This window comes from Octopus bimaculoides, chromosome 27 (assembly GCF_001194135.2).
Source record: "Octopus bimaculoides isolate UCB-OBI-ISO-001 chromosome 27, ASM119413v2, whole genome shotgun sequence".
Classification (NCBI taxonomy): domain Eukaryota; kingdom Metazoa; phylum Mollusca; class Cephalopoda; order Octopoda; family Octopodidae; genus Octopus; species Octopus bimaculoides.
In genome coordinates, this window is record NC_069007.1 from 10,099,482 (window position 1) to 10,121,831 (window position 22,350).

Consider the following 22,350-nt stretch of genomic DNA (forward strand, 5'->3'; position numbering starts at 1 on the left):
TATATATATATATATATATATGTATGTCTGTATGAGTTAGAGGTTAAGCAACCATTCAAGGGATAATAAATATCCAATATACTACTGGATGTATACCTACATATTTATATCCAAGTGCTTACTATTGCAGGGCAGTATCACACTTGAATAGTAGGTATGTGTGGTGGTAAAACAGAAATTTACCCAGTATTTATAAGGCGAATAAGAAAATGAAGAGGATAAACAATCGACAAACATCACCCTGTAAGCATTCGTTTATATCTGTTTATTAATTGATTACAATCATATGTATAAGTAATCAAAATAAACAAATGAAATAAGCAAATAAACAAGTAAATAAATAGATAAATAAAAATAAATAAATGAATAAGAATAAATGAGTGAACAAATGCTAAACTCTTACAGCTATTTCTACTATGGCGTTGCCCAGTCTGCCAAGTTTTCCACATCATGCCAGTAATATATAGGGATTGTACAAAGGTTGAACAAACATTGAACAGGGGTTGGACAATGATTGAGCTTCAAAGCTTCATCAGAGAGACTATAATGTTAGGGATCAACATGTGAGGAAGTAAGGTAAAATAATAAAATAAAATAATAACATAATAGAAATAGTTAGGAATGCCCCAGCATGGCCACATTAAAAGATAAAAGAACAGGTATCATTGTATTAACTATTTCAGTTTAAACAACTTTCCTTTGTTTCAATTAATTCTGAATATAACATAGGATTTATCAAAATAACTTTGTTGTTACTAAGCCTTTTGTTACCATATTTCTGTTGAGATGCTCTGTGTTTCTTCCAATTAATTTTAAATATAACAAAGAATTTAGTAAAATAACTTAGTTATCATAAAGCTAGTGTTAGGAACACAAATTGTGACTAAGGTTTGGTGGAAGATTTTTATTCAGAACTTATGAAAACAAGACATTTGTACTACAGAGCCAGAGGCTGTTTCAGCTGGGTTGGTATCAAAAAGGTTAAGAATTGTTTCTCTATTATATATTTTAATCCTTTTGTTACCATATTTATGTTGAAATGCTCTGTGTTTCTTTCAATTAATTTTAGATATAACAAAGAATATAGTAGAATAACTTAGTTATCATTCAGCTAGTGTTAGGAACAAAAATTGTGACTAAGGTTTGGTGGAAGATCTTAATTCAGAACTTATGTAAATAAGACACTTGTACTACAGAGCCAGAGGTTTCAGGTGGGTGGATATCGAAAAGGTTAAGAAATTTTTCTCTATTATATATTTTAACCCTTTTGTTACCATATTTTTGTTGAGATGTTTTATGTTTCTTTCAATTAATTTTAGATATAACAAAGAATTTAGTAAAATAACTTAGTTATCATTAAGCTAGTGTTAGGAACAAAAATTGTGACTAAGGTTTGGTGGAAGATTTGGTCAGCCCAAGGCTATAGCAGAAGACACTTGCCCAATGTGCCACACACTTTTGTTCAGTCATAATCTATTTCAAAGTTTAAAGGAAGGGAAAAAAAGGGAACAAACGAAGGAAGGAAAGGCAGAAAAACAGAAGACAAAGAAAGAAAGAAAAGAAGGAAAAAAAGAAACAAAGAAACAGAAAGGATTATAGAACCTTACCCTCCAGATGCCACCTTTATCAGGAGTGAATGGTATACCATCGTTACTTTGGACAGCCGCAAGTCTGCGGAGGAAAGAATAATCCTCCATCAAAATATTCTGAGATTTTACAAGGATCACAACAGTTTCGGCTATTTTACTGCCAACATTTCCTTCTATGAGTGTATGGTCAATGGAGAATCCTTCACAGAAAGGAACCAGGACAAGATACAATACATGGAAATATCTGATTGTGGTAGAATGCTGCGGTGCCATGTCTTTTAGTACTGATGGCGGCAGAGTACAGATTGAATATGAGCAACAAACTGTTGAAGACTTAAATCAAATCTGACACACAGATGGTATTTCTAAATACTAACATCTTATCATCTCAGTCATCTGAAGAAAGAAACAAAGAAATACAATAAACAACACAAGAAAATGCAAAACAAATATAAAAGAAATGTGTGTGTGTGTGTGTGTGTATTTATATGTGTATATGACTTAACAATGAGGTGTATGGTTGGCTAACATTGTGTATACGCATATATTATAAACGTGTATGTGTGTTTGCATATATAAATGTGTCTGTGTGTGTGTGTGCACGTGTGTATGTATGTGTGTGTATGTGTGTGCGTGTGTGTTTCTATGTGTGTATGCTTGTGTGTGTACATACATACATATGTGTGCTTATTCGTTTATGAATGTTGTTAGTATTTATATAAATACACACACAGACACACACACACACACACACACAGACACACACACACACATACACAGACACACACACACATATATATATATATATATATATATATATATATATATGTACACACATAAGGAAATAATGTAAAAAAATATGAAAACTTGACTAAAATGGTTCAGTATAGCAATCTAATTGTAATCTTAATTAACCATAAAAAGTAGATATTTTCAGGTGTTATCAGGTATTATCAGGTGTTATTTTTATAATTATTTAAATATATTTTATTATAATCTGCCTGAATGACAAGGAAAAACTAATTACAACCATTAAAACATTTACCTAATTATAACACATATATTCTGTTTCATTCCATAATTAATTATTGCTGTATTATTAAAACCATCTCAGAATGGTGAATTCACAAAATCAGTAGAGCACCAGACAAAATATCTTGTGCTGTATATAGTTATGACTTTTTTTATCGTTTTTTTTTAATCATTTTAGTCATTGGGTTGTGGCCAAGCTGGGGCATCACCTTGAAGGGTTTAGTCTGACAAATTGGCTCCAGTATCTATATTTTTTTAAAACTGGTCCTTATTCTGTTGGTCCCTTTTGGCAAACTGCTAAAATGATATGTTCATCATCCTCATCATCATCATCATCATCATCGTTTAACATCCGCTTTCCATACTAGCATGGGTTGGACGATTTGACTGAGGACTGGTGAAACCAGATGGCTACACCAAGCTCCAATCTGATTTGGCAGAGTTTCTACAGCTGGATGCCCTTCCTAACGCCAACCACTCCGAGAGTGTAGTGGGTGCTTTTACGTGCCACCGGCACGAAGGCCAGTCAGGAGGTACTGGCAATGGCCACGCTCAAAATGGTGTATTTTATGTGCCACCTGCACAGGAGCCAGTCCAGCGGTACTGGCAACGAACTCGCTCGAATGTCTTTTCACGTGCCACTGGCACAAGTGCCAGGAAGGCGATGTTGGTAACGATCCCGCTCAAATGGTGCTATTTATGTGCCACCAGCATGGAAGCCAGACAGCTGGTGCTCTGGCAACGATCACGCTCAGACGGTGCTCTTAGTGATCTACTGGTACAGGTGCCATCGTGAAAAAATAACACTATGTAACTTGATTTTTGTCCTTGGGCAGCAACCGCTATTTCCTATTTGCTTATCTCTAGAAAGTATGAAAAATGGCTAATGTTACCTTCAAACTTTGCTTTTGTCACATTTATTCAAACCCCTCAAAGAATTCCTCTCAACACATGACTACTATGCACCACCAATACTCCTGTTCATCATCAGAGATGTGCATATTGTCAGCCACTCACAAGGCTTTGGTTAGTCCAAGGCTATAGTAGTATGAAGTTGCTGGCCTTGTGCCAAAATTTGAAATCTATATATATATATATATATGTGTGTGTGTGAATATATGTATGTGTATATCTATGTATGTATGTATGTATATTTGTGTGTTTTTGTGTATGAGTTTGTCCCACAACACTACCTGCCAACCAGTGTTGGTTTATTTAAATCCCTGTAACTTAATTATTTGGTAAAAAAAAGACCAACAGAATACGTACCAAGGCTTAAAAAAGGGGGAAAAAATCTTGGGTTTGAGCCATTCAACGAAAAACTCTTCAAGGCAGTGCCCCAGCATGGCCGCAGTCAAATGACTGAAACAAGCAAAAGATAGACCTAACAACAGCATAATTCCTATGACGGGAGACACATTTAAACCAGAATATAAATAAAATACAAGAGACAATATGTACAAAAGCTAGAATGTATATCATATCAAATGTATATCTTCTTATGATAAGAAGGAACATCACCTGTTGTGATTTGTCCCTGCATCTGAGATTACATCAACATACATTTATGTTAAACTAGTTTATTTTAGTGTATAATAAATTAATTTACATGTCTCAACTAGTGTGTATGTTATAAATTGTATAGTACTATTCTATATTTTATAAGCTAATGTGGGTAGAGAAGGCTAGCTCTTCAGATCAACAGAATATAATGCTTAACGGTATTTCGTCTGTCTTTATGTTTTGAGTTCAAATTCTGGCAAGGTCAACTTTGCATTTCATCCTTTCAGGGTCGATAATTTAAGTACCAATTGCATACTGGGGTTGATCTAATCGACTGGCCCCGCCTCTCCAAAAATTTCGGGCCTTGTGCTTAGAGTGGAAAAGAATATAATGGTTACATCAATTTTCAACTTGCTTTTGCAAAACAGCTGTCATCGTATGGATAACAACTGGTGACATAATTATATTCATCTCATATCCCCTGACTTTCTTTATATTCTATATACTCCTCGTGAAATAACCATTACTGACTGGATTTACTGAATTTTGACTACATAGGACCCTACATTACACCCCTTTGTATTAGTTTCCTATGGGGTTTGTGGCCTGGTCCACTAAAGGAGCTTTTTATTGTGATCACCACTAGATTAAATAAATCCATATATTGTGCATTAAACTTATATATATATATATATATATATTCGGTGTGCATTCAAAGCAATGATTAGTAATATTACGAAACTGGTATGCTTTTAAATCTCTTTAACAACTCACAATAATGACTTTCATTACTTTTATTCCTACCTCAGTTCATCTAATTGTATATATCTATCGTTACTTTTCATAAAAAGCTTTAACTTTTTTTTATTACCAATGTGCATTTTCGTTTATTTTTCTGCTTACTTTCCCTTACATTTCCACATGTAGTTTCTATTTTGGTTTTGTAACATTTTTCTATTATATATATATATATATATATATATGTGTGACAGTGGATTTTCATCGATGAGTTCATAAACCTTGGTTCTTTTCCCTAATACTATATATTGATATATATTTTATACTGTGAAGCTTAATTTAATTTTAATTTTTAATAAATTGATTTTAATTGAGTTTTTACCTGTAATTTTGGATTTTCTCCCTAATATTACTATTATATATATATATACATACATACAGACAGACAGATACAACTTTCTCTCTATTGTCTTTACTTTCAATAGACAAACAGACAGATAGATAGACAGTACCATAAATAAACCAAATTTGTCATTACATGAAGGAAGCGGACATAAATAAGTAGCCATTTCATGGAAGATTAAATAGGAACATATTCTCTGGAATTAATTTGGGATGAAGCTTTAAACATAACCTGCTTCATCATAGTTGTAAAACAACGGATAAAAGTATGAGCTAGCCTTGAAGCAAAAGTATATTTTTGTTTGGATATAGATTTTAACTTTTGCTATTCTAAATATGACTAATAGCAAAGCTAACAAGAGACTCAAAGCAGTCATTCAATCTGCAAGAAATAGCAAACTCAAACTTCTTGCCCATGCCAATATATATCTATATTCTATATCTCTATATGTGTGCACATGCGTGTGTGTGTGTGTGCATAGTATGTATGTATGTATATATGTATGTATGTATGTGTGTGTGTATGCAGGTATGTGTGTGTATGTATGTATGTATGTATGTATGTATGTATGTATGTAGTTTTGCAAATGGGGAACTTGTGAATGGAAAGAGACCCAGGTTGCAATTTAAGGACTGTGTCAAGTCCTCATTAAAGGCCTGTGATATGCAGGAGACTGACTGGGAGAACAATGCCTGTCATCACTACAGATGGAGGAAGCAAGTTAAGGAGGGGTTTGACACCTTTGAGAAGCACATATTCTGCATGAAGAACTTAAGTGTGCTGCTCAAAAGCACACTGCTGGTGTAGTGAATGGGGAAAGTTTGGTTTACAATGTTTGCATTCGTGTATGCTTGTTAAGAGCAGGGCTCATTAGCCCCCCAACGGAGCTGCAAATGCAAAATATTAGTTAGTCCTTGAATGCACAATGTTCCTAAAAGTCAGCAATGGTCTTCCTCGGTCACAAGTGGACAGCCATCACTTATACATGTATATATTAATAATCAGAAGTCACAGAGTAACTCAAGGGTCAATAGTTTCGTGCATTGGCCAACACATAAAACTTTCAGCACCTGAGTCACTCTCTAATTTCTATTGATTATTTATAAAAAGAATGTGTGTGTACGTATGTGAGCATGTGAGTGTGTGTTTAACATAGGTGACAGGTATTGTTTTTTCAAGAAATTTTTCAACTTTGACCCGGTTAATTGTGGTCGCTAATAAAATATCTGGATAACTTTTGGTGTTTGACAATCAATGTTCTTTTTTCTGCTGGATTCCAAGTCAATCTTTTCCTACACTAATGTCAAATTTGCTAATTTTTAAAAAATGATGTCTGAAATGGGGCAAAATGAGTAATGATTAATTTCAAGAATTTCTTCTTTTTAACTGCATGGTGCATAAATTTACTGGGAAAAAAGACAATCGAGGAGAATATGAAGAAGCTATAGAACTTATTTTATGTTGAGTTGATTTTTATCTAGTTGAGTTTCATTAATTTCATACCATGTTCCTCTTTCACTTGCTGTAGATATCTAAAATTTTTGCTGCATGTCTGATCTTTCTGGTGCCTAAGGAAGGATATTGATGTGTATGAGTCTTTTTGCAAATATAATTCTAGGGAATTGAAGAGGTAAATTTACCTTAACCTGTCTTACTCATTTTGCCCCATCTAAATTTGTCTAAATCATTTCGGGTTTTTTTTTTGTTCTGTTTTTGGGTTGGTTTTTTTTTTCCTGTCTTGGATTACACTGGCGAATGTATAGTTCCGTCTATTGAAAGAGTAGGTTGTGGTTCAAATAAAAGTTGACTGCTTTTTATAGTAGGTCGAACGACAATATAGAGTAGTCCTTGGCAAACCGCAGCCCTTGGGACTTTCTGAATGGAAGGCCAACGAAAAATTACCTTGATTTTTTTCTTTTTTAGTATGGTCTGCCTGATGAGGGGTCATGTCTTTTACAGCCCATTACTCAAAAGAAAAAAAGTTGCTTCGAAGCTTCTTCGTTGGTACACAACAATTATTTTAGTAAATCATTTTTCTTTCTTTTTTTTTTCTTCTTTTTAACGGAGGTTAGATAGTGTTAAAGGAGTAAATTATTGTAACAGGGAGTTTCTGAATGTATTAAATTATGTTAGGGACATTTAACGTATGTCACCGGTGTTTTTCAGACAAGGGAAATTCTGTCATCGACACCGCCTGCCTACCTGCTTGACATTTAATTCTGTTAATTTGATTTAATCATGTAAACAGAATTCGGTGATATCTAACGCAAGAAACTGAATTATAATCGATCATAGTCACAGACATTTCTTCTGCTTTTAAGAATTCCTGGCTAATTAATATGGAAGGCGTTAATCGTTTGGATGCTTCTGATAACACGGTTTTTAACGATGTAGATTCTGTTACACAGACATACAATGGTGAGAAACCTTTATGCGATGAAACATTTACTGATCAAAGAAATATTACGGAATATCGCTGTGATTTTTGCAGTAAAACCTTTCTTTCAGAACATGAATTATTCACACACACAGAAATACACAAGGTAAAAGTTTTCCGCTGTGATGTCTGTGGAAAATCTTTTGTTTCTAACAGTAAGTTAACAAGACACAACTTGGTCCACACGGGAGAAAAATCTTACTGTTGTGAGATATGTGGGAAATGTTTTGCCTCTAACGGCGATTTAAACAGACACAGAAGAATACACATGGGGGCAAAATCGTTCCAGTGTGACGTATGTGGGAAATCTTTTGTCTCGAATAGCGACTTAACAAGTCATAATAGAATACATTCGGGAGGAAAGGCGTTTCACTGCGAAATATGTGGGAAATCTTTCAATTATAATTCGAAACTTGTTATCCACAGACGAATACATACTGGAGAAAAACCGTATCACTGTGAAATATGTGGGAAATCGTTTGTCGGCAATAATTATTTGACAAGTCACAGAAGGATACATAACGAAGAAAAACTGTTCCACTGTCAGATATGTGAAAGATCGTTCACGAAAAACTCGAACCTTGTTACCCACATTCGTAGCCATACTGGAGAAAAGCCTTTCCGCTGTGAAATATGCGAAAAATCTTTTGTTTCTAACACCAAATTAATGACCCACAAAAGGGCGCATACTGGTGAGAAGTCCTTCCACTGTGTAATATGCGGGAAATCTTTTGTTAATAACAGTAATTTAACAAGGCATAAAATAATCCACACTGGAGAGAAGCCTTTCCACTGTGAAATATGTGGCAAATCTTTCAATTATAATTCGAACTTTGTTGTCCACAAAAGAATACATACTGGAGAAAAACCCTATCACTGCAAAGTATGTGGAAAAGCATTTATCGATAATAGTTATTTGATCAGTCACAAAAGAATACACAACAGAGAAAAACTGTTTCATTGCGATATATGTGAAAAGTCTTTTTCTAATAATTCGAATCTTGTCATCCACAAACGAAGTCACACTGGAGAAAAACCCTATCACTGTGAGGTATGTGGGAAGTCTTACATGAATAATTCACACCTTGTCACTCACATCCGTAGCCACACTGGAGAAAAACCATACAGCTGCGAGGTCTGTGAGAAATCCTTTATCACCAACAGTCACTTAACAAGACACAAACAAATCCATACTGAACGGAAGCCTGTTAATTGCGAAACACCAGAAATCGTCTTGCAAATGTAAATTTCTAGTCCAACACTGTGTACACACACATAAGAGAATATGTAAAGGGAATCATTCTCATTTTGTAATCTACAAATGTATTTGCATTTGAGGGAGAGACTTTTTTTGTAAAAATATTTGTAAATTATAAACTTGTGATTAGCAAAATGTTATTGTGAATGAAATATTTGGAGAAAAATTTAGTGTGAATTAGTCTTTTCTTGTCATCCACAAGTTTGAATACAGGCTTAAGATAAAAGAAAAAAACTGTTAGTGTGAAATGTGGTAGATATGACTTTCTTTTCTTTTTTTTTTTTTTACTTGTTTCAGTCTTTTGACTGTGGCCATGCTGGAGCACCGCCTTTAGTCGAGCAAATCGACCCCAGGACTTATTCTTTAGAAGCCTAGTACTTATTCTATCGGTCTCTTTTGTCGAACCGCTAAGTTACGGGGACATAAACACACCAGCATCAGTTGTCAAGCGATGTTGGGGGGGGGGGACAAACACAAACACACATATATACATATATACGACGGGCTTCTTTCAGTTTCCGTCTACCAAATCCACTCACATGGCTTTGGTCGGCCCGAGGCTATAGTAGAAGACACTTGCCCAAGGTGCCACACAGTGGGACTGAACCCTGGACCATGTGGTTGGTAAGCAAGCTACTTACCACACAGCCACACCTTGCTGAAAGATCCTGTAACCATTCTTTGCCATAATGGCAAGCTGGCACAATTATTACTGCATCAAACATAATACTTAGTGGTATTTCTTCTGGTTTTACATTCTAGGTTCAAATCCCACCAAGGTCTACTTTGCCTTTCATCCTTTCAGAGTCAATAAAACTAGTATCAATCAAGCACTGGGGTTGAGGTAATTGACAACCCCCTACCCTAAAATTTCAAGTCTTGTGGTTACGGTAAAAAGAAAGGGGAAAAAATGTATTCCTCATTAAAGTTTTTTTATCGTGACACAATCTTGTCAATAATTGTCTCACATTTTGGCACAAGGCCAGCAATTTTAGGGGTCGGGTAAGTGGATTACATCAATCCCAGTACTTGGTTGGTACTATATTGTATCGACCCCATCCCAAAATGATGAAAAGCACATTTGAACTCAGAATATAAAATGTCTGAAGAAATACCACAAGGCATTTTGTCCAGCATGCTAACAATTCTTTTCTATTCAAGGCACAAGTCATGAAATTTTGGGGGTGGGGACTAGTTGATTACATTGACCCCAGTGCACAACTGGTACTTAATTTCTTGACCTCAAAAGGATGAAGGGCTAAGTCAACCTCGGCGGCAGCATGTTAACAATTCTACCAACTTGCTACTATGACAATCTCATTCATATTTGTCTACAGTAAGCTCAAGGATTGAAACTTTGTGGGAGATGGCTGATCGATTTCATTGACCCCAGTTTTTGACTGATATTTTATTCTATAAACTCGCAAAACATGAAAACCAAAGTTGCCCTTGGCAGGTTTTGAACTCAGAATGTAAAGAGCTGGAAGAAATACCTCTAAGAATTTTGTCCGACACTATAACGATTCTGCCAGTTCACAATTCTAAATGGTGTAAGGCCTGCAATCTTAGGGAGGGGTTTAGTCAATTATATCAACCCCAGTACTTCACTGGTACCTATTTTATCGATCCCGAAAGGAAAAAAGGCAAAGTAGACCTTGGTGGGATTTGAACACAGAACAAAGAGTCAGACGAAGTGTTGCTAAGCATTTCGTCTGACACTCTAATGACTCTGCCAGCTCACTGTCTCATTAATAACAACTGGGGTTAAAAACACGGGTAAAACCTTATAAATGTGCAATTCATGGAAAATTATTCTCATTCAAAATCCTTGTTAGATATAAACTATTATACACAAGAAGAAAACATCACTGAGATGATTTGTTAAAAACATTCTCAATAAATATTGGGTTGTCCAGAAAGTTCGTGCCGATTTTTAAAGGAAAGAAAAAGGTCAATAAATACTTGCCATTACATTTTTAATCAACCAAATATGAACCATTTTGTTGCACAATGCGTCTCCATCTTTCCTTTAACTGGAAAATACCCTCTTCCCAGAATTGAGGTGGTTTCATGGCAAATAAGTTGAAAGGTAAGCTACTATAAATTGGCACGAACTTTCCGGACAACCCAACAGAAGTAAAAAGGAAAAAAATTTTGTGAAATTCATGTAAAAATCACTGAAATTTGTGACACAATATTTGCATTTATACGTAAATGGAAGTGTAATTTTATAAAAATCTTATAAAATTTTAAATCTTATATTATTTATTGGATATGATTTCCTGAACAGTAAGATTACAATTTTCCAAAATTGGTTTATCACTGAAAACACCATAACTAAATGAATCCCAAATCATTATTTGCTTGAGAGAGGTGGAGCATCCTTATAGCTTTGTTTGTTTTTGTTTTTAATAACTAATCAGATTGCTTCCTTGATTTTGCGGAATTTAGTAGACAGGTGAATGTTTTGATGTTTTCAATCCATTGCTGGTTTACAGGATGTTCAGGCTAAATTCAACAGTTTGCATAAAAGGAAAAGAAAACCCAATAGTGTTGTAGCTGGGGATGGTCGTATTTTTTTTGTCAGTTAACCACACACACACACACTATGTATTCGTTCTTCACTTCAGCTTTGTTATTGTGTTTAGTTTAGTGTCCTTTGCCTGAAATCTTTTGTCACACATCCTGTGACCTCTTCAGCAATTCTCCATCCTATATGTCTCTTCTCAGAAAGACAGGATGGACTAGACAGAACAGGAGGCAACACGTAGGTTGGAGAGTCGCTGAAGAGATCACAGGATGTGTGACAAAAGATTTCAGACAAAGAGCACTAAAATGATAATAATAATAATAATAATAATAATAATCCTTTCTATTATGGACACAGGACCTGAAATTTGGAGGAGGAGGAGGATAGTCAATTGCATCAACCCCAGTGGTACTTAATTTATTGATCCTGAAAGGATGAAAGACAAAGTCGACTTCTGTGGAATTTGAACTCAGAACGGAGCGACGGCTAAGCATTTTGTCCAGCGTGCTAACGATTCTGCCAGCTTGCCACCTTAATAATAATAATAATAATGATAAGGCTGAGGTGAAGAGCAAGTATATAGTGCATATATCTAATTGGCAAAATATGACCATCCCCAAGTACAACAATATCTGTTTCAACACACAATTCCCATCAAGAATCTTGCTAAAAAACAAATACATAAACTTGAAAACACAATATCCTATCCAAAAATAAAAATATTTTAAAAGTCAAAAGATCTCAACTAGATTATGGCTGGGAGGTACCAGTTTACTCAGAGTTGACACCCCCAGCTTCCACCATGGCTTCAAGATGGTTCCAGAACCCAGCACATGCAATCCTCAATGTGTCCCTGAGAAGATCTTTGAAAACCTTCTTGGTCTTGGCCACTAACTCAGCCTTGCTGTTGCAAGCAGAGCAGTTGGTTTCTTTCTCAACCACAACCCACACATGGTAACTCAGCGGATTACAATCCGATGGGAATTAGGAAGACAGAAATTGGGGGGCTGGTGAAGTGGAAGATATTCTCTGAGAACCTCTTCTGACTCTTTTCCAAAGGTATGGCAAGGAACTAAATCCTGCCACCACACATATGGCCTAGCTGCAACCCTCTCCTGCCAGGGATTCACCAGTCTCCAGCAGCTTTACCTAAAAAATCTGAATTGAGCCTAAGGCCCTTCCCACATGCATTACTGTCAGAATACCCGCTGTGGCCCTGCTTGCGCTCAACTTCATAACCTCCATTGCTGCTGTCCATGTCACATCTCACAGAATTTACAGTGTTCACAGATCATTGAACAGCATTTTGATACCCAACACGAATCATTTAATTCAAAATGGAATTAGACTAGCTGAAATGTAGTTTGGTTTTGTTACAGGGAAGAGTGCTACAGATGCCATGTTCCTAGTGAGACAGCTGCAGAAGTATCAAGCCAAAAGTTAAAAAAATTGCACTTAGCATTCATTGACCTCAAGAAAGCCTTCAACAGAATCTTTTGCTCTGTTATCTGGTGGTCTCTAAGGAGGTTAATAGACAAATGACTTGTTAGAGCTGTACAAGCCATGAACAGGGCAATGTCAGTAGGGTGAGGGTCAGCTATGAGTACAGTGATGAATTCAGTGTTCAAGGAGTTCATCAGGGCTTGGTTCTCAATCCTTTCTCATTCAGGTCAGTAGTTCCCAAAGTGGGCAGTATTGCACCCCTGGGGGAGGTGGAAATTTCCATGAGGGCATTGAAGAAAAGTGGGTAATAATGGGGGTAGCAATTTGTGTAAAAAGTGGGGCAATTCATGTAAAAATTAAAATAATGAGTTCATTAAGTTAAGTTTTATTTGTGAAATACAGTTGTTTTGAATTTGCTTCAGAAAGAGGTCCTTGTTTGTGACAGTTAATTGGGCTGGAGGCACTAAGAATATAGCCTGGGTGTCAAGGGGTCAGCAGCCCAAAAAACTTTGGGAACCACTGCTCTAGGTCATTGCAAAGGAATTTAAGACTAGTTATTCCAGGATAGATGATCATGTTCTCATAGCAGAATCTGTGACAGAAAAGAAATTCTAGGTGTGGATGCAGGACCTGAATTCAAAGGACTTAAAGTCAACATAGGAAAGACCGAAGACCTAGAAAACAGGAAAAAATATGTAGGACTCTACCTCCATCAGATAAATGGCCCTTCTCAACATGCAGGAAAGGTGTAGGCAGAAATTCTATACTGTGTACCCAGTGCAAACTATGGACACAAGAGGGACAATGGAATCATATGAAAGTTAATGGAGAGTGTAGTGTTTTAATAAGAAATGAAAAGCAGTACTGGTGTTGTAAACACTGTGAACCACACATGCTCAATGTGTTTTGTTTGTTTGCCAGTTGGCTGTGGTATAGTATTTGGGGGACAACTCCCTCATAGCGCTGGTTGTTAAAACACCTGAAAATCTCTCTCTCTCTCGTCTGCTACATCCCATTCATCACTACAAAATTCTGTCGGAGGTGAGTCATCTCACCTGTCTATGACTTCCAGGTGTTTTAACACACACCATGATGAGAGAATCATCTCCCCAAGTGCTTTCTCTCTCTATCACTTCCTCTCTCTCTCTCTTCCCCTCTCTCTCTTCTCTCCTCTCTCTTCCCCTCTTTGTCTCCCCATCTCTCTCTCTTCTCTTTGTTTCCCCATCTCTTTCTCTTTTTCTCCTCTTTCTCATTCTCCCTCTTCCCATCTTTGTCTCCCCATCTCTCTCTATCTCTTCCTCTCTCTCTATTTCTCTCTCCTCTCTCTTCCCCTCTTTGTCTCCCCATCTCTCTCCTGCTACACCCCATTCTTATCTATTATCATTCCTCAATGCCTTCTCATTTCTGCCATCATGCCCCTCTCACTGTTGCTCCCTTTTATCCCTTTTATATCCCAACATCTCTCTCTCTACCACCCCTACACCTTGCCCATCATCCTGCTACTCCCTGACCTACTCTCCTCTCTGAACCATTCCCTATATCTCCCACCCTGCCCCCTCAACTGCACCTCCACCTTTGTTCATCACTCACAATATTTACCTCCACCTCCATCTGTTACTCCCCCTCACACCCTATGAAAGCATCCACTCTTCTCTCTCATTAGAGAACAGCAGACATCATCAATTTATGTTTAAAAAATTTCTTAATTGTACGGCCATCAATAACCGATGTCCGTGTGTCTAATTCGTTAAAGTGACCCTTTAAGTAAACGAAAATGGCTCTTATCAAAGGGAGAGATAAAATCGCAAATTGGAGATTTATACAGCGAAATTTTTTTCTGATTTTCCTTCATCATCAGATGGGGTTGATGTTGGTGATGGTGACGTTCTAGATGGCATAGAAAAAAAGTGATGCTTCAACTATTTCTGGATAGAAAAACTGTCCCGGTTAAAACTGTCCCGGTTTTTCTTCATTTGCAAATTGGTTTCACAAAAACAATACGTGAGAATCTCAAATGAATTTATGCTCCTGCTGCATGTAAAGGTGAATATTTTACGACACTTTTGGAGAATGACATTGTAAATTTTATGGTGCGAGAGACTAACAATTAGTTTTTGTATTTGTTGAAAGAGAAAATAAATATTAAAAGAATTTCCCTTAAGAAAAAGATTTAAAAATTTTTTTCGCTTATTTGACATTCCTGCCGTTTAAGGTTGAGTTTCAAAGTAGAGTTATTTCCCCTGTCCGCTAATTGCTAAATCCAATTTATTCTGTTATTTCCTGCTTTTGTTTCATACACATCTGCATTACTTGATCAGTTCCACTTTACAACTGACATTTAATAGGATCCAATTAAATTTACATGATTGGTAATTAACAGTGTAAAATAATAGGTTCAGCATTCTTTATTATGTTGAACTGAAAAATATAAATCAACGTTTGTTGACTCTTTTGAAGCTGTCATTGTCCACTCTGACGTAATGTCTGACAACTTCAACATATCGTCACATTTTCTGCGTCGAATCTCTCTCTACAGATGTAAGTACTACATTTATATAAACATATTTATTGTATACGTGTTGTTTTACGTATATCTGTTTGGGTTAATCTTTCTTTCTATAATATTTGGAATTTGAAAGGACGAACTCGGCAAAAATCAACGCCATAACTTTCACAAGTATGTCTCTAACCGCCACCGATTTGTTTCCTTATAATCTCCAGAAAAATTGATATGTTTTTAAATGAAATACAATTACCTTTTAGATGATGTACATTACGATTATATCGGAATTTGATGTATAAAAGATTACATACTGGCATACATCACATAATTTTATTTCAGTGTGGGACCGTGAAGTAGTGACGAGTTCAAATATGCTGTGGCATGGATTCGAACCCATGTCACAAGCATATTTGAACTTGTAATAACATTGAATTTTATTTCAAATTTTATTTTCTAGATATTGGTGGGGTGGGGCGCAATGAGGAATTTTTACTACATCTTTGACTTTGAGAAAACAAATGTTTTTTTTACAAATGTTTTCTACCTTATAAAAACTATAAATGCATTTAAAATACTGTAACATATTCAGAACACTATTTCAGAAAATTATCACCGTACCCTTTGAGCATGTAAAAGACAAATTTAGGTGGAACAAAATGAGTAAGACAAGGTAAATTTTGCCTCTTTGACACTCCGAAATTATAGCTTCTTTATCGTCTGCTGCAGTGGCTCTCTTCGTGATATATTTACACACCATGCAGTTTAAAGAGAAGAAATTACTGAAATTAGTCATTACACATTTTGCTGCATTTGAAAATTATCAAATTAGACATTAGTGTGGGGAAAAAAATTGACTTGGTTATTTGGTTAGTTGATATGGTTTCCATAAGGTTGTGAATGTTTGTAAAAAGTATACTTCTCGAAAAAGTAAAAAAATCAGTGAATCTTACTCAGTGTACCCCCACCCCATATATATATATATATATCATAAGGGTGTGTTATAATACTATTCCACATGTGCAAAAACAGCCATACCAACAATCCAACATACCTCCCAAGGCTAAAGTAGAAGACACTTGCTCAAGGTGCCACACAGTGGGATTGAACCCAGAACCATGTAGTTGGGAAACAAGCTTCTTACTACACAGCCACACCTGCATCTATTTATAGAAAATTTCTTTAAAACATATTCATTGTTTTCTGAAAGTTATATAGAAACAAATGAGCTTTGTAGAAAATGAAGGAGTGTATGTTTTCGATTAAAAAAGAACTTTGTTTATCTTTGTTTTGAAAAATAAAAGATGTATAAAAAGACCGCATGATTTGTGGGATGACCCAAGGAAATACAAATTTCAATGACATTTTCTGTATCTAAATATGTTAATACAACAGAGACAATCATCAGCTTTGCATGGTGAATTCTACATTTACATGATCTTCTCTATCCGTATTCTTGTTGTCTAATACTCTGAATTTCTCAGAATTCCTCTAAATGATATTTGGATCTACTCATCATTCATAAAGGATTACCTTGGATGTATAGTCTACTTGCATTTATTGGTGTCTGATTGTTGGATATTGTTAACCAGATTCATTTAAAACTGAGTACTTTATTGATATCAGCCTCAAAAGGGACATCTATATACACACACATCTTTAAATCAGGGAAATGGGAATATATCTTAGCCACATTCATTTGTTCAGGTGCAAGTTTACATCTCTACAGTGTATCAATATTGAAATATAGTAAAATTTCCACAATTCAGTCTCATCTTCTTAATTATCCTCTATGTCTTATTCTGTTTCTCTATTATTTCAGAACATCGGATGACATTGGACTTCAGATGTATAGTCACTTTCAACATTTCAATGTTAAGGGGAAATATTCTACAGAACAGATATAACCCTCTTTATATAAATCTATGGTGAATTATTGTGAAATATTTCTTCTGAACAAGGATTACTAGAGAAGTTTCTCTGCTTCACTGCGTGGAATGTGTTCAAGATGATTCTGAATTTTAATTAAGCTGGGACAAATTTACACATAGGAATTCACAGCATCTTTAGATAGCAACAGATTTTACAATTGAGAGAAATACAACAAAGGAAAATTTTGTTATGACTAAAATATACAAATAAGACAAATATCCATCTTATGTGGTGAACGGAGAAAAATTACATGAAACTAAAATTTGTAAGAAAATAAAAGACTGAATTTTTTTTTTTTTTTTTGCTGAAGTAATGTCAAAATTGGTAGGAAAATCTTCATATAATTGCAATGTCTGTAAAAAATCATTCTCCCAAAAACATGGTCTTACTGAACACAAGCGAATTCATACAGGAGAAAAACCATTTTATTGTGGTATCTGTGGTAAATCATTTTCAAAAAACGATCACCTTACTAAACATATACGCATCCATACAGGGGACAAACCATATCACTGTGATATCTGTGGTAGATCATTTTCTTGTACAAGTAGCTTAACTAGTCACAAACGTACTCATACAGGAGACAAACCATATCACTGTGATATCTGTGGAAAATCATTCTCTGAAGGAAGTGCTGTCACTATACATAAACGCATTCATACAGGAGAGAAACCATATCGCTGTGACGTCTGTGGTAAATCCTTTTCTCAAGGAAACCATTTAACTACACACAAGTATATTCATACTGGGAAGAAACCATATCACTGTGATATCTGTGGTAAATCATTTTCTCATAAAGTTGTTCTACAAACACATAAGTTTATTCATACAGGAGAAAAACCATATCAGTGCAGTATCTGTGGCAAATCCTTCTCTCTTATGAATCACTTGACTAATCACAAACAGATTCATACTGAGGGGAACCCTTGTGCCTGTGACATCTGTGGTAAATCATTCTCTCAAATAAATCACTTAACTAAACACAAATACATTCACACAGGAGACAAACCATATCACTGTGATATCTGTAATAGATCATTTTCTTTAAATCGTTACTTAACTAGGCACAAGTTTACTCATACTGGAGAAAAGCCATACATCTGTAATATCTGTGGTAAGTCATTCTCTCATACAAGCAGCTTAACTAAACACAAAATTATTCATACAGGAGAAAAGCCATATCCTTGTGATATTTGTGGTGTGTCATTCTCTCATATGACTAGCTTAACTAACCACAAACGGATTCATACAGGAGAGAAGCCATTTCACTGTGATATCTGTGGTAAATCATTTGCTCAAGGAGGTAGCTTAGCTCAACACAAATGCATTCATACAGGAGAAAAACCATATTACTGTGATATCTGTGGCAAGTCGTTCTTTCGACAACATTACTTAACTGTACACAAGTATATTCATACAGGAGAGAAACCATACCACTGTGATATCTGTGGTAAATCATTCTCTTATAAAGGTAACTTAACTCAACACAATCGTATTCATACAGGAGAGAAACCATATCGCTGTGATATCTGTGGTAAATCGTTCTCTCATACAAGTACCTTAACTCAACATCAACACATTCATACAGGAGAGAAACAACATTGCTGTGATATTTGTGGCAAGTCATTCTCTGTTGTGGGTAGCTTAACTAAACATAAGCGAATTCACAGAAGAAAAACCATTCCATTGTGATATCTGTAAGAAATCATTCTCTCACACAGACAGCTTAACTATACACAAATATATTCATACTAGAGTAAAATCATGTCCTTGTGATATCTATGAGAAATCATTCTATGTAGAAAGTAAAATAACTAGACACAAATATATTCATACAGGAGAGAAACCATATCACTAAAATATCCATAGTAAATCATTTTCTCAGACAGGTCACTTAATCTTCCACAAAACCACCACTAGCTCTAATATCTGTGATGAATCTTTCTCTCAAAAAAGTCACTTAATTACATATACATGTACCTGCACAGGACAAAAGATGTAACTGTGTGGTAATAATCTTCTTTATGTAACCACAACTAATATGTAAAGTGTTGAAATTATTTGCTATAGTGATATTTTCAATAAAAGTATTCTTTCAAAATATTCATGTGTTCTGAATATTTATATACAAGTAGGCTGGGGATTATTATTATTGATTTTAATGGTTAAGCTGGCAGAATTGTTAGCATGCCAAGCAAAATGCTTTGTGGCATTTCGTCTTGTTTTACAATCTGAGTTCAAATTCTGCTGAGGCTGACTTTGCCTTTTACAAATCCATTCTGGGATCATCACCTCTCCAACAAGGTTTCATCATTCTTTTTCAGCCTTGTCCAATGGCTGGTCCTCCCAGTGACATTCGACTGGAAGTGATTGGCCACCCTGTAGATATAGTAGAATAGACTTGTCCTAGGTCCCACACATTGAGATTCAACCTGAGTAAGTTCCTTGCCATACAACCACACCTATTATATTGTGGAACAAAATAAAGTTTTCTTTTTTGTCTTTGGTTAGTAAGTGTTTTTCCTATATGCTTCTCTCTATAAATCAAAGGAAATGACTACTGCTCCCTTCAAATACTGCTTTTATCACCTGGACATCAATGTTTTGAAACTGACCTATTGAGTTGCTGCAGCAGAATATCGTTATAACAAATATTTTGCACAATACCACAGATTTGCTTGACCATAACTACTTGAGCATGTCCCTTAGTGGCCAACAATCTGTGCATCTTTGATTGTGGGCAGGAGAAATAGTAGGACAGCATCATAGTAATGTGTTGAGAGAGATTATTTGGGTTTTGAATAAATATCATAAGAAAAGCAAAGTTTGAAGGAGATATTAGCCATTTTTCATGCTTTCTAGGGTTCAGCAAATAGGAAAAAAACAGCTGCTACCCAAGGACAAAAATTGTGTTAGTGTTATTTATACCCTCTCTTGAACATCATCGGATACCTGAGATAGAACACTACCAAAGTCAAAAACGCCTGGCCAGAGGTCGAGCCCAACCAAAAGCCTCAAATGCCACAATGTTGAAAAATATAATATTCCAACTGTTGTAGTGGAAATGGTCCACCCCTCCCATGGGACAAGTGGTATGACCCAACAACTATAAAGTGAGATGATGTCAACTAGTACAGAGAGTTGTGTATCAGCCGTTGTACGAGTTCTCAGCTGGAGGTAAGTGTCAGTTACGTGTTATAGTCGAGTTCAAGCCACAGTCAAGGTAGACAGTTCAAAGTCTGTGTCTTGCAGAGCTATCAGCGATAGCACAATAGGTGAAGTGGCATATTACCATTCTGGTATAGAAGAGATAAACTATCCAATACCAAGAAAATATTGTGGCTACTAGAGTAGATACAAGTGGCCACATATTATATATCTGTGGAAAACACATCATAACATCAACAAATTAGGTTATTTTAGTATCTTATTCGATTCAGCTATGAATGTAGTAATACCAGTAATACTCACCGCCATCACAGCCACAGAGTTATTGATGTGTGATGGAGAAAAATTGTTATTAACAGTGACATCCCATAAGAAGCATCTGTCTCTAGTCCCTGGGCAAATAGTGAGTCTGTCAGGTATCAAACAGTAAAACTAATTCTACAAATCTCTAGAATTTTTTTCGGTACCAATATGAGAAGTGACACTGGTTTGAAACGGTTGTGTAAACTACATAAATTCTTCCCTGAAATTCTTGTTCAGGGTTTTGGTATCTGCAGTGATGATATGGGTACAGTAACAAAAAAGTTTTTGAAGACAAAAAACTACAACACTTTTATGTGTCACCCGCATGAAGGCCAGTCAGGCGGTACTGGCAACGGCCACGCTCATCTCGCTCGAGAAACCTCATGTGTCACCCGCACAAGAGCCAGTCCAGGGGCACCAGCAACGATCCCGCTCGAAAATCCCATAATGAGAATCCTAAAGAAAATAATCAGTAAATTAGTTACTAAGGAATATATTCCATTTATATAAGATTGTTATTCTTAGAGGAATAAATATTGCTGTTTAAAAAATAAGATAATTACAATATGGTTAAGATAACCTAAGATCTAAAAAAAAAATAATCAAAATTAATTTTAATTAAAAGGTAATAGAAAGATAATTAAGTAATTAAAATAATATATCATCAAATAATTTCATTGTAGAGGTCTAGGACTTAGTAATAATGGTTTTAGATTTTGGCACAGGGTCAGCAGTTTTTGAGGGGAGAGAAGGAACTGATTACATTGACCCCAGTACTTGACCCTGAATGGATGAAAGGCAAAGTTGACCTCGGCAGAATTTGAACTGAGAATATGAATGAGACAGGTGGAATGCTGCTAAGGATTTTCTCTGGTTCTTCAAGTGTTGCAGATTATCAAATCATTAGCATTACAGAGCTCCAGCAGCATTGTTCCTTCCCCATTCCAGAGTGCTGCCTGATTTGTCCATTGAGGTAATCAGCCATAAAGTAATTGTCATGTATCATCAAGGAAATCTACAAAAGGGCCTTGATAAATTGGTGCCCCTGTTCATCTGCCAGTCCAGACTGCAGGGTACAAGCAGAGAGATATTGTCGTCAAATTAATCAAGATCAGTCTAAGCTTGATTATTCTGTCCCACATCAACTATCTCAATCACTTTATATACCAATTTTTCTTACTTCTTTATTGCCCACAAGGGGCTAAACAAGGACAGATAGAGGGATTAAGTCGATTACATCGACCCCAGTGCATAACTGGTACTTAATTTATCGACCCTGAAAGGATGAAAGGCAAAGTCGACCTCGAAGGAATTTGAACTCAGTACGTAAAGACAGACGAAATACCGCTAAGCATTTCACCCGGCGTGCTAACGTTTCTTATTTCTTTATTGCCCACAAGGGGCTAAACATAGAGGGGACAAACAAGGACAAAGGGATTAAGCCGATTACATCAACCCCAGTGCGCAACTGGTACTTAATTTATCGACCCTGAAAGGATGAAAGGCAAAGTCGA

General features: G+C 35.9%; 2 protein-coding genes across 4 annotated transcripts; both read left to right on the plus strand.

Annotated features, from left to right (window-relative positions):
- The first annotated feature begins 175 nt into the window (after positions 1–175).
- LOC106874770 (zinc finger protein 665) lies at positions 176–19,468 on the plus strand. 3 transcript variants are annotated; one of them, XM_052977191.1, is made up of 3 exons: positions 176–243; positions 11,848–14,976; positions 17,256–19,468. In XM_052977191.1, exon 3 carries the CDS (start codon positions 17,678–17,680, stop codon positions 19,055–19,057), a length of 1,380 nt encoding a protein of 459 aa, XP_052833151.1. In that variant the 5' UTR covers positions 176–243; positions 11,848–14,976; positions 17,256–17,677; the 3' UTR covers positions 19,058–19,468. The 3 variants fall into 3 exon arrangements, with proteins under 3 accessions (XP_052833151.1, XP_052833152.1, XP_052833150.1); XM_052977192.1 differs by lacking the exon at positions 176–243 and having other exon boundaries at positions 11,334–14,976; XM_052977190.1 differs by lacking the exons at positions 176–243; positions 11,848–14,976 and adding an exon at positions 14,985–15,471.
- Positions 7,605–17,340, plus strand: LOC128250971 (zinc finger protein OZF-like). Its single transcript, XM_052977133.1, has 3 exons — positions 7,605–7,997; positions 8,250–8,944; positions 17,256–17,340. The coding sequence occupies exons 1-3, from the start codon at positions 7,605–7,607 to the stop codon at positions 17,338–17,340; spliced, it is 1,173 nt and encodes a 390-aa protein (XP_052833093.1).
- Positions 19,469–22,350: the final 2,882 nt, after the last annotated feature.

Coding starts and splice junctions, on each gene's coding strand:
- LOC106874770 (XM_052977191.1), top strand. CDS start 17,678: ATGTCAAAATTGGTAGGAAAATCTTCATATAATTGCAATGTCTGTAAA.
- LOC128250971 (XM_052977133.1), top strand. CDS start 7,605: ATGGAAGGCGTTAATCGTTTGGATGCTTCTGATAACACGGTTTTTAAC. Junction 7,998..8,249: donor CAAAATCGTTCCAGTGTGAC/GTATGTGGGAAA, acceptor TTCCACTGTCAG/ATATGTGAAAGATCGTTCAC. Junction 8,945..17,255: donor CCAGAAATCGTCTTGCAAAT/GTAAATTTCTAG, acceptor CTATTATTTCAG/AACATCGGATGACATTGGAC.